The sequence below is a fragment of the Erythrolamprus reginae genome, chromosome 7 (genome assembly GCF_031021105.1).
Source record: "Erythrolamprus reginae isolate rEryReg1 chromosome 7, rEryReg1.hap1, whole genome shotgun sequence".
Classification (NCBI taxonomy): Eukaryota; Metazoa; Chordata; class Lepidosauria; order Squamata; family Dipsadidae; genus Erythrolamprus; species Erythrolamprus reginae.
The window spans coordinates 25477849-25491058 of NC_091956.1; the positions used below are offsets into that span (position 1 = coordinate 25477849).

Below are 13210 nucleotides of genomic sequence, written 5' to 3' on the forward strand. Positions count from 1 at the left end.
GCCAGCATTTGCTGGCTGGGGAATTCTGGGAGTTTAAGTCCAAATATCTTCAAGTTGCCAAGGTTGGGAAACACTGGTGTAGAGCACTGATGGTGAACCTGTTTTGGTTTACATGCCAAAAGGGTGGGTGTACCTGTGCTAGCACATGCACATGTGCCCACACCCCTCCCCCCACTCATACACCCCCCGCTGCCCCCTGCACATGTGCACAATACTCCTCCATGCACAGGCACACAGGCCTCACTGAAGCCTGGGGTGGTGAAAAAACAGCCAAATGGGCAAACCAGAAATTCAGAAAAAACAGACTTCCGTTTTGCCCGTTGTGCTGTTTTTCACACTTCCCTGAAGCCTCCAAAGTGTGAAAAACAGCACAATGGGCAAAGCGGAAGTCTGTTTTCCCAAATTCCTGGTTTGCCTGTTGTGTATTTTTTTGTACTCAGGCTTCAGAGGACTTCCCTGAAGTCTCCGGAGGGCAAAAGGGCCTTTCCCAAGGCTGAAAATCATCTGGCTGCACACACACAATCATGGGCTCCTCCCCCCCATTGGAAATGGCCTGGGAATGGCACAACCGATAATTTCAGCCCAGGAACAGGCCAATGGACAAATTCCCAGAAAAAGATGCCATGTTTTTGCTTCGGTGCATGCACGGAGGGAAAAATGCCGGCAGAAAATAGCCATAATTTCACTTGCGCTTGTGAGATTTTGTCAATTTTTGCCATTTTTTGCTTCTGTGCATGTACGGAAGCAAAAATAGCCGAAATCTCATGAGATTTGGCTTGCTGCGCATGCGCGGAAGCGAAATCTCACATGGGGTGCACGCACACGTGTCAGGAACGTGTGTGCCCGCACCGATCACCAAAGACCGTCCAGGTTGCGCGGTAAGTGGCTGCCCAATACTGCACACACATGTAAGCGGGAGCGGACATAGGGCCACGCCTTGCGTGCCCTCCGATAGGGATGTGTCGTAGATTTGCCATCACTGCTGTACAGTACCTGTGCTGTCTACTTGGTGATACAAAACTGGAACCACAAGAGTTGCCCCCCAAATATTTTGTTGTCCTCGTGTTATCTTTGTTCTCTGCTTCTTTGCCTTCCCTCTGGAAATGCCGAGGGCTCTGCTCAAGGGAAGGCAGGCAACAGATTTCAGCAACGGTGCAGTTAACAGTTTACCTTTCCCCCATTCTCTCTCACAGTGGAGATCACCGATTCTCTTTCGTCGTCGCCTTTGGCTAAAGAGGTCACCAAGAGATTCTCTACGCCGGATGCTAACCCCGTCTCAACCGAACCTGCTTGGCTGGCTTTAGCCAAGAGGAAAGCGAAAGCTTGGAGCGACTGTCCTCAGATCATCAAGTAACAGATCTAGCTTTTGTGTTTTACTCTGGTTGGAGAGCCATTTCCTTTTTTAATTCATAGTCTCACACAGCAAATGCTCCTGAACACATTTAAAGGGCAAACTCCAACCGATGAGAGACATTGAACTGTTGATCATGAGAAGAATGTTCAAGCAGGTATTTTGAGTTCCAGGGTCACTTTAAGAATCACTGCTTCAGTGTTGTTGAATGTCAGCTTCCCGCAAACCTATTATTTTACTTGGACATTTTACAAATGCCACTCAGGTACAGGAATAAGAAAGATCTGCTTCTGCCATAGTTACAAGATAACTTTGAATAATTTGCCTCTTGATCTGGCAAGAATGATTCCAGAGAAAAATGAAAAGTAATCTGGGAATAATGAAAGCACCATTTTTTTTAAAAAAAAAAATTCTTTTTCCTGAAGTTTTTAGTTTTGAACATTAGCCACACTTCTCGAATGTATTTAATGCTTCACTAATTAACACTCAAGCTATGTTGCATCCAATATTCACTTCTTGTATTTCTCTAAATGATTTTCCAAGCCATCAGTAGCCTGCGTACAAACTGCATTATGACATTTTCATTTCCCTCATATCTAGAAATATATTCATGCAACAATAACATTCTAATTTATTTACATATATATATATATATATATCTCCTCATCTCTGCAGAAACTCAAGTTATCTTGTCTCTCCCCCATTTTATCCTCACACCCCTGTACAATAAGGACACACTGAATAAGTAACTCAATTGTATTTGGACAGAACTGTATCATCATTTTCAGTCTTATCATAGAAGGTAGAACAGAAAACAGAAGAACAAAAAGGAAAAAAATGGTGTATAAAGAGAAAAAAATGCAGTTTTTTAAAAAAAGGATTTCGTGTCTTAAATCTATTGCAAGGAATAATGATATACAATAACTTTAAGTGACCAAAAGCAAAATTATCTCCAGATGTACCTGCTGGTTTAAAAAAATGTCCAGATGGGAGATAAAAAATGGGTGGTGATTCAGTGACACCACCTTGGCTTTTTCACCATACTGTTCATATTATATAAAGGAGGCTCGTCCAACCTTTTCCAGTTGGTTAATTTTGGACGTGTTGAGTATCAATATCTGGAGGACAGCCGACAAATAGGGTGGAAAACTCTAGCCCCTTTACCCTTCATTCCAGTAAGATGTTAGGATTTTGTTCACCAAGCTTCATTAGCAGTTTCCGCTTCAACATCTGTGCTATTGTGTATTACCTTTGCAAACTATGAGCAGAATATTTCTGTTAATGACATTAGGTGAAAGTGTAGCTATTGTGTTAATACATATTACTTTTTGTCCTGGAATTGGATCTGATTCAAGATTATGGGATTGGTTTAAAAAGGGAAATTGAACTGGGGCTACCAAATTCCAGCCAGCTGGACAGCAACACAGATAAAGAACCCTTCTAAATGTTTGCTATTTTTAAAAGACTTGCAGCTGAGCTACGAAAGCCTTTGATTTGAAAAGTTAATTGTAAGGAAAATGTGATCTGTTTACCCCTTGGTATTCCTAAATTATCGATCAGTTATATTTTCTAGTTAGACATGTAAATATGCAAAATAGTGTTGTATTGTACTAAACATCAGATTGTTGGGTAAAAAAGTGGTTGATACAAAAGTTAAATTCAAAATTTATATTTCTCTTAATTGTAACATCACTTTAGAATGAAAACACTTTTAAGAGAGAGAAGTTCAGTCTACCAAATTACATTCCCCACTTCAAAACAGGAATAAAAACCAATTCACAAACTATGCATATGGAATTGGGAAAAAACACTAATTCAAGGAACAGTGCAACAGTGTAAAAATTGCAGTTTTGGTTCAAGACAACCAAACAAATGCAGTTACTGAAAAGGCATAAAAGTACAGGAGAAAATGTTTTGTTGTGTTTATGGAGAAGCACAAAGATGCTAAATTTGATAGCTGAGTAACTGCCCTAAAGAAAGTTATTCTTGTAGCCATTGTCACTTTTATCTTTTAAGTGTATTCAGGACATAAACCTTTTTCAAGACTCATCTTAAATGAGATCAGGAAAGCCTATTAGAAATACAACTTAAAGGATGAAGTTAGGATTTCCCAGTAACTCAGTATATAGAGCCAAGGTGGAGGGTTTGAAGAATGAAAAAAATGACATTCTTTTTGCCATTCACATAATGAGTGAAGATTTCATGCAGTGCAATATTAAGTTAATTCGTATTCACCCTTACAGCAGCTAAACAACCTTCAGGGACAGTAAAATGTCATGATCTGGATCTTCAGCTCAAGAACAGGTTGAGTTTCTTCTGGACATCAGGTTTTTTTGCTCACCCACAATTTACCGCTTTCGTTATCGTAGATAATACAATGTTTAATTAGGTGACTCCAGGAACAGCTTCTTCTGTCACAAACAAGGTATAGTAGAAATGGATGCAAATTTTAGCAAAGTTTTGCGATGACTAAGGTTAACAAAATTCCCTACCCCGAAGGTGGCCTAGAATATATTTACAAGCATTTTAATGTGCATATACGGTACTTGTGTCAACATGCCTTTTTTGGGGGGGGGGACGGGGACGACAAGTGTACAACTCTCTAATTTTCTCCGACTCAATGAGACTTCTAGATCGGGAGAACAGAGTTGGGGGAAAAGAGGACGGGGGATGGGGGAGTGGGGTGGAAATTGGCGAGGTAGACAGGGCAAAGCGAAAGAAAACAAGTACGGTAATTTTGCGGGAAAGTGGGTGTCATTTGCATGAGAAATAAGGGAAATAAAACTCCCCAAATAAGTCTAGGGATGGTTAATGCAGAGCTTATAGTCTTGTAAATAGTTCTAAATCAGTCTTTTCAAGCATGAGGATTCGCAGTGGATTAAAACTGTATTCAATCCAGGGAAGGAGGACAAGAGGAAAGAGCCAATAGGAACTTTGCTTCTCTGTTCTCCCAATTTTACTCTGGTCAGCCACCATCCCAACCTATTTATTCTCAACACTTATAACCCTAATTATCCTTCAGCATTAAAAAAAACTCCTGGACAGCGATGGAGGCATCTATTCCCTTTGCTCTACTTCACAGGTGATGCGAGGCAACAGGTGAATTGCATTCTCTACCGTTCTGCACGCCTGCAGGCCAAATTGTTGGCTCTCCGTGCAACAGAGTTTTGTATTAACGGTTTCAATTTCTGCATCAGTGATTGGATCAAATCTGGGCTGCATATAATAATTTCTTTGTAACCATTTCTAGAAGCCTGTTTTAAACATTGTCATTTCATATAAGGGCAACTTGAACTTTTGCACTAAATACCAATGAAGTGTTACTTTGCTTAGCTTTGTTGAAGCCTTTCTTAATAAACCTGGAATAACTTCCAATAACTTTAAAACTGATCAAACCACTTTGCACAATTGTGGTCTCAATTTTATTTTTATTCTTTTTGTAACACACACTTGGTCCTTACCCAGAGACAGTTAATCATATCCAAGCCTTGTTGGCATTAATGGAACTTATATCAGCAGTGATTAAATTAACTAACAGGTATTGGGGCGTAACTTTTTCTAGATAAAGGCAAAATATTATTTGAGGTTATGAATGATTAGCCTCGATTGTTCATAAAGTGGTGTATAAAATTACAAACATATATAATTGTGGATTTCGTTTTGTGTACTTTTTTAATTTTTCAAATGTTTTAAAGTGCAATTGTTTCTTACACTAATATCATTTTAATTCCAATTAAACTAGAATATGCTGAAAGTTGGTAGGTTTATTTATTCATTATCTTTTGTTAAATGTGTCTGCTTTACCTTAAATCAAGAGCCTGAATTAATATATGACTATAACTGTTTTTAGTATATTACAACCAGGGCGAAATTAACAATGACTTAAAGGTTATGTTAGTAGAATTTCTATTTTCAGTTTTTGATCTTCACAATTTTAATGTAAATGGTCCATCACTGAAAACTTGTTCTATATAAATAAAATAGCTGTGTTTCTATAGAAAAATCTTTTTTTAATTTTTACTTACTGATTCATTTCAAAAAATCATAAAGTTGTGAAAGACTTAAGTACATTTTTGGTAAAGCCAGGGGTGAAATCCAGAAGGTTCTAGAGAACCGGTAGCAGAAATTTTGAGTAGTTTGGAGGACCAGCAAATACCAACTTTGACTGGCACCAGAGGCCCTCCATTGGGAATGGAGATTTTACTATATCCTTCTGTTCTGTCTGGGTCACTCCAGAAGCCAATACCAACCCAAAAAGAGAAGCCAGACACACTGGTAAAAGGCAAAGGCAGTTTTATAAAATTCAAGAAAAACACAGGTAACAGAAAATGTCCTTACAAACAGGAAAATGCTGTATTCTCCACTGCAGCTGGAAGGAGAGTCCAACATGGGTAGTTAACCAATCTTATTGGTAGAGACTGAGTTAATTATTTACATATTAATTAGGTACCGCCCCCTTGTATCCCCCATGAGCTCAGTTTTAAAAACTCAGTCTAAGTGTAGAGACTTACTGAGTTTGAGCTTAAGCTAATTAAAGCTAATAAATTGCTTAAAATTGTTTTATATTGTTTAATAAATGTTGAATAATTGTTGTGACCTGTTTAATGTTTCTGCTTTGTCTTTCAGGCACAGATAGCAGCACAGGAACAGCAAGGAACAACAAGGGGTTCCTGCCCTCCGCGGGCAGCACCCCCAACGATACTCCTCAGGGGTTTTGTATTCCCCCCGAGGGAACACCCCGCAGAGGAGCATCCAGCCTGGGGTCCCTGGCCTCCGAGGCCACACTAAGGCTGCAGGCCGAAGGTGGGGGGGTCCGCCCCCCCCACTGGGAGGCTTGAAATCGCTCCCCGAAGCCGGCGAGGCGCGCCGATGGAGCGATCAGCTGTTCGGCGGCCGGGAAAGCCGCCGCCGAAGCCGCCGCCGGGGAGAGCGAGCCGCCGATACCGCCGCCGTTGCCGCTGCTACAAACAGTGCGACCGCTGAGGCCACCAGGCTGCACGGCAGCAGAGGCGAGAGCCAGGGTTACCTCCCTGGCAGAGACCGCCAATGGTGGCAAGGGCGCGAAGCGGGAGTCCGGAAAGACCGCGGAGGTCATGGGCGCCGCCATCTTGCCTTATCGGCGCGAAAACGGCGATCTTGGCGGCAAAGCACGCAAGTGAGCTAGGAGGCTCCAGTGCGCATGCGCCAGTGGAAAAATAGCCGAGGCGCCATTTTTTGCGAGCGGCAAGGGCGTGGAGCCAAAAAACTTTACTGTGTCTTCATTTAACTGTGAGTAAAATGGCAGAGCAAGCCGGGGCTGACAAAAGCAGCTCCCCCGCTGCCAAGGAGAAGGGCAAAGGGAAGGCAAAGGAGAAGACTAAGGCCTCCCAGTCTTCCAGCTCCTCATTGAAGGAAGCGGAAAAGCGCATAAAGGCCCTGGAAAAAAAATTGGAAGCGGCCCTACAGCCCTCTCCCTCTGGATTGCCCCTTACACAGCGGCAGCAGATGACCCCTGAACAGTTGACCACCCAATCTCCCTTGGGGGCCACTGGGATCATGCCAACAGGGGACTGGTCACCTGATAGACATTTTATTCCTATACCTCAGGCCATGCCATCCCCTGGCACTTCTTGGCACAGACCGGGGTCTGCAAGTCATTCGGTCAGAAGCCTGCAAGGGCCCTCAGCTACGTTTACTCCCACAGCTGCTGGCTTAAGAGGTCCATCAGGCCCATGGCAACAGATGACCCCTGATCTCCAGGAAATCATCGCCAACGTGTACTCACAGGGCATTGCTACGGGGGCACAACAAAGCGCTAGGCCCCCTCAACAGGCTCCAGAAAGAAATCCTTGGTCAGCACCGCCCCCTTCTGGCGTAGGGTCAATGCTGGAGGAACCACAATTTGAGGAGAGTGACAGGGAATATGATTGGTCAGAGGACGAGACAATGCCTGAACCACCACCAACGGTGGGACTATTCAAACCGGCATTATTCAGGACCTTGCTTTGTAAGGCCAAGCAAGTAATGAACCTTGCAGCCGTGCCTAAGACAACTGATCCTACTGACACGACAAAGACTTCAGAGGCTCTCCTCAAGGAAGCCCAGCCCGAGACTGAACACTTCCCAGCCTCCCACATATTTGTGGAGGGAGCCAAGCGGCCTTGGCAGCACCCAGCGGCTGCGCAAGGGCCTTCAAACATTGAGCGGAAGTTTTACACCTTCGACGAAGAAGTCGAAAAGCTCCTGGAGTTCCCGCCTATTGACCAGCCGGTAGTGACCCTGGTTTCTAGTGCGCTGGTGCCCTCGGAGACTGGCGACTGCCTGAGGCCAGAGGACAGAAAGGCGGAGATATTGCTGAGAAAGGCGCATCAGGTGTCCGGCTGGGGGTTCAGAGCGGCTGCCGCAGCTTCATTCATCAACAGAGCTTCCATCATGTGGCTGCAGGAAATGCAGGCCAGGCTCGGGCCTGAGGACGGAAGACTCCGGCAGGACCTGAGCAAGCTGCGTGCGGCAGCGGAGTTCTCAGCAGACGCCACCCTTCATGCGGCGAAGTTCTCGGCTAGGAGCATGGCAACCACTATGTCGTCACGACGGCTTCTCTGGCTGAGGAATTGGCCAGCAGACTTAAAATCAAAGTGGAGGTTGGCCTCAAGTCCCTTTCAGGGATCCATGCTTTTCGGGGAGAGTTTGGAGAAGGTCCTCATTGAGGACAGGGACAAAAAGAAAGTGCTCCCCAGGGCGAATAGGAGGCAAGACCGCAGGTCTACACCATACACGAGGCGCCAGAATCCTCGTTGGGAAGCCAACACAGGTGCGGGACAGGCCCAAAGATCCTTTGGTCAGGGCCAATACAACCAATACAATCAACCATCCTTTCGGTCCGACCGGGGCTCTTTCCAGGACAGACCCCGAGGTTACCAGCAATCGAGACGGCCCTTTCGAGGAGGTAACCAGAGAGGCTTTCGTCGCTCCAAGTGACTCAGCCGGGATGCCAATAGGAGGGAAACTCCAGCATTACAGTCTCTCCTGGCATCGCACGTCATCCGACAAATGGGCCTTGGCCACCGTTTCGCAGGGACTTCGGCTGGAATTTATCCAGCCTCCACCATCACGATTCCTTCATTGCCCCGTAATACGGGACTCACAAAAGAGACTACAACTCCGAGAGGAGATAAAGCATTTATTGGACATTCACGCTATAGAGCCGGTACCCCGGCAGGAAGAGGGCAAGGGGTTCTATTCAGTGATCTTTATAGTACCCAAGGCCTCAGGAGGCTGCCGGCTCATACTAAACTTGAAGCAATTGAACATTTTCATAAAGTACAGGAGGTTTCGAATGCACTCCTTACAGACTATTATAGCTTCCATACGCTCCCACGATCTCTTAACATCAATAGACCTCAAGGAAGCGTACCTCCATGTGCCCATACATCCCAGCCATCGGCGGTTCCTCCGCTTCTGCGCCGAGGGGAAGCATTTTCAGTACAGGGCCATGCCATTTGGCCTTTCCTCGGCCCCACGAACCTTCACAAAACTGTTAGACATTTTGACGGCAGACCTACGCCAGAAATCAGTCCGACTGATGGCCTACCTGGACGACATAATCGTGTTGTCCAGGTCCCCATCGGGAGCCAGGGAAGACTTAAACAGGACAGTGCAATCACTGGAATCTCACGGTTTCACAATCAATATGGAAAAAAGTCACCTGTCTCCCTCCACCAGATTACTTCATCTAGGAGCAGTTATAGATACCCTATCAACCACGGTATCTCTTTCTCCGGAGAGACAACGCACAATACGACAACTGATCTCCAGCATCCGACACGACAGGAGAGTTTCTCTGGCGTTGCTATCCAAAATCCTGGGGACCTTGGTGTCAGCCATAGGCATCGTTCCCTGGGCAAGACACCACATCCGGGACCTACAGTGGTTTTTGCTCCCAGCACAGAGAGCCAGGAGGAGCCACTGCAACAGGAAGGTCCGGGTTCCAAGGACAATCAGAGAATCCTTGAGATGGTGGACATCTCCAGCTTTAAGCAAGGGTTCTCCCTTCCGACTCCAAAGTCCAGTAACCCTTACGACAGACGCCAGCCTTTTTGGGTGGGGCGCTCACATCGGACACCACATGGCCCAAGGCCTCTGGTCAATCGGGGACTTGGAGCCGGTCAACATCAATTTCCTCGAGTTGAAAGCAGTGTTTTTGGCCCTTCAAGCGTTCACTCCACTAGTGCAGGACAGGCACGTGCGGGTCTTGACAGACAATGTTGCGACCAGGGCCCACCTAAATCATCAGGGGGGCACGAAGTCGCAACGTCTCATGACAGAAGCCAGCCGTCTCTTCAATTGGGCCGAGAACAACTTGGCATCATTGTCGGCCGAACATATTGCCGGCACCAGCAACACGCAGGCGGACTGGCTGAGCAGGACCATCCTAGATCCATCAGAGTGGAGATTGGATCCCGACATCTTCCAACAGCTGACACACAGATTCGGCATGCCATCAGTGGATCTGTTTGCAACCCAGCGGAATACCCAACTTCCCAGGTTCTACGCACGGTTTCCGGAGCCAGAGGCGGAAGGGACCAATGCCCTTCTTTCCCCTTGGCCACCGGGCCTACTTTATGCCTTTCCTCCCACCAGTCTCCTTCCCAGGGTGGTGGAGAAGATATTAGAGGAAGGAGCGGAGGTGCTATTGGTGGCACCGCACTGGCCTCGACGCCCTTGGTTCTCCGACCTCGTGGCACTGTCGGTGTCAACACCGTGGAGGATTCCGGATCGGATCATCGCCCTCAGCCAGGGGAACCTACAACACCCGGATCCCCAGTGGCTACATCTAACCGTGTGGCACTTGAGAGGAGCAGGCTGAGGCTACAAAAACTACCAGAGAAGGTCATTGATACAATACAGGCAGCACGTCGCCCTTCGACGTCCAGAATATACCAAGCAACTTGGCAGGCGTTCTGTAGGTTCTGTGAACAACATCATCTGAATCCGAGGGAGTCATCAGTTATTCCGGTGTTGGAGTTCCTACAACAGGGAATAGACCGGGGGTTAGCCCCTAACACCTTAAAAAGACAGGTGGCAGCTCTTGCCACTATGATACAAGTTCCAGAGGCACGCTCCTTGGCTTTTCACCCGTGGGTAAGAGACTTTCTTCGAGGAGCTACAAATAAACATAGTCCGCCAGTTCGGAGGTTTCCGTCATGGGACCTTTCGTTAGTACTCAAAGCATTGACTAAGCCTCCTTTTGAGCCGTTGAGGTCCGTTTCTCTCCGTCTGTTATCCATTAAGACAGCCTTCCTGGTCGCAATTACCTCCGCACGCAGAGTGTCAGAGATAGCGGCCTTATCAGTCAGACAGGACCTCTGTATCTTTTACCCTGATAGGGTTGTACTAAGACTGGATCCCACTTTTATACCAAAGGTAAACTCTACCTTTCATAGGAAGCAAGAGTTGATCCTGCCTGATTTCTGTACTCGTGGGAACCACCCATCGGAGTTGCGATGGCACAAAATAGACGTCAGGCGAGCCCTGAAAATCTACATCAGGCGTACGGAGACATTCAGAAAATCTGAGCAATTGTTCATATCATTCTCGCCTCATAAGATGGGACTTGGACTATCCTCCAAATCTATTAGTAGATGGCTCAAGGAGTGTATCACGGAGGCTTACAAGGCTAGAAACCAGAACCCGCCATTGGGACTGACGGGTCATTCAACACGTAGCGCGGCCACGTCTGCTGCCTGGGCCACGCAAGCATCCATAGAAGATATCTGCAAGGCCGCAACGTGGGCGGCCCCTACCACCTTTGTTAAACATTATAAGTTGGATTCGTTTGCCTCAGCGGACGCAGCATTTGGAAGGCGTGTTTTGCAACGAGTTTGTGCCTCCACGACGTCCCTGACAAGACCTTCTCCCTCCCATGGGCCTTAATCTTTGGCATATCCCATGTTGGACTCTCCTTCCAGCTGCAGTGGAGAAGGACCGTTGTACCTACCTGAACGGTCTTCTCGCTGCACTGGAAGGAGAGTCCAAACCCACCCGGCACTGTTGAAGTTCAGGGACGCCGGTGTTGGGAGGATTTGATTTGTTGGATTGTTGACAATAAAAATTGGTTATCCTCTTACATTGTCTTCGTTTTTAAAACTGAGCTCATGGGGGATACAAGGGGGCGGTACCTAATTAATATGTAAATAATTAACTCAGTCTCTACCAATAAGATTGGTTAACTACCCATGTTGGACTCTCCTTCCAGTGCAGCGAGAAGACCGTTCAGGTAGGTACAACGGTCCTCTTCAGATATATTCACGAAGGCCAAAAGTCCACACAGCAATACAGAATTCTAGCTGCCAAGCCAAGGCTGGAGATAGCAGACCTACACCTCCCACAGGTCTTCCAAAGCTGCTGAGCCACAAGCCAGGAACAGAGACGCCGAGAAACAAGACAGGATAATGCCACACCAAGCTGATAATACTCCACATGGCTGCAAGGGCTTGCCTGCCTTTTAAACCCTGCTGATGAGGACCACACCCAAACCCAGCTGTTAATAATTCAATGGTGAAATTATCTCTTTAACTGCTCTTTTCGTTGCTCTGCATGTCGCTGTCTCATGTCAATGACAGCTTGTGCGTCATCCCCTAATGACTCCAAGCTACTGGCTAGGGAGAGCCCCCCCCCGGGGGGCTCTCATGCTGTTCTCCTTCATCCCATTCCTGATTTTCCTCTCCCCCGTCCGACTGTTCATCCCCCTCCTCTTCGCTGTCATCCTCCTCCGGGCATGGAGCCAGCAGAGACATAGCTGGTCCCTGAGCAGCCTCAGGCTGAATCACAACACCTTCCCCCTGGAAGTGGGGAGAAAATGGGGATTTTGTAGTATCCTTCCCCTGCCACACCCACCAACCAACACCACACCCACCAAGCCACGCCCACAGAACCGATAGTAAAAAAAAAATGGATTTCACCACTGAGTAAACCATTGCTGATAATTAGTAATGGGAAGAAACACATTTATTGCAACTATGCTTGGCATTATTAAGTATGTTTAAAAATATAGGTAGTCCTCAACTTATAACAATTCGTTTAGTGACGGTTCAAAGTTACAACGGCATGAAAAAAGTAACTTGCAACCATTTTTACACTTACGATCATTGCAGAATCCCCAACAGTTAATTTGATCAAAATTCAGACCTTTGGCAACTGACGCATATTTATGACAGCTGCTATGTCCCGGGGTCATGCACATACTTTTTGTGACCTTTTGACAAGCAAAGTCAGTGGGGAAGCCAGAGTACTTAAAAACCAGATTACTAACTTATCAACTGCAGTTAACAAGCGTGAGAGGAAAGGTGGTAGAATGGGACAAAATTCACCTAACAGACGTCTCGCTTATGACAGAAATTTTGGGCTCAATTGTGGTCATAAGTCGAGGACTACCTATACAAGGAGAGGAGAAAAATAGACCGAGCAATTTGTTTCCTTCAACAGTTTTGCTGAAATGTCTTGCGACAAAAGAACAGTCTTATTTCGAGATGGATGCTTCAAGATCACAGTAACCTGTAGGATGGCTGGCCTATTTTTGGTTTTAAAGTGGTAAATAAATAAGTCATAATTTTGGAAATCCTGTTTTACAGGTATTTAGACATCCCATTACATGAAAAACTATATTGCAAAAGGTTCCTATGTACAATTATTCTGTGTAGGATATTGCTCTTCCACCGCTATATAACACTATCATCAAATAATTATACAGTATATTATAATATCCTTGCTATAGCACGCTAAATAAAAAGGGCAGCTATAAGAAAGAAAATCACAGTGTTGGTTAGAAATCGTCCAGCTTATTTGAAGTCAGTGTTAAACTGATGTCATAAATTCTAGGTA

At 45.9% G+C, this 13210-nt stretch overlaps 1 protein-coding gene across 2 annotated transcripts in view; it reads left to right on the plus strand.

Annotated features, from left to right (window-relative positions):
- The window catches only part of CRACD (capping protein inhibiting regulator of actin dynamics), a 209351-nt gene extending 203997 nt beyond the window's left edge, over window positions 1-5354 (plus strand). For both annotated transcript variants that reach the window (XM_070757216.1, XM_070757217.1), the window contains one exon: window positions 1194-5354. In XM_070757216.1, coding sequence (XP_070613317.1) covers window positions 1194-1354 — 161 coding nt within the window. In that variant the 3' untranslated portion in view covers window positions 1355-5354. The remainder of the gene's footprint in view (window positions 1-1193) is intronic.
- Window positions 5355-13210: the final 7856 nt, after the last annotated feature.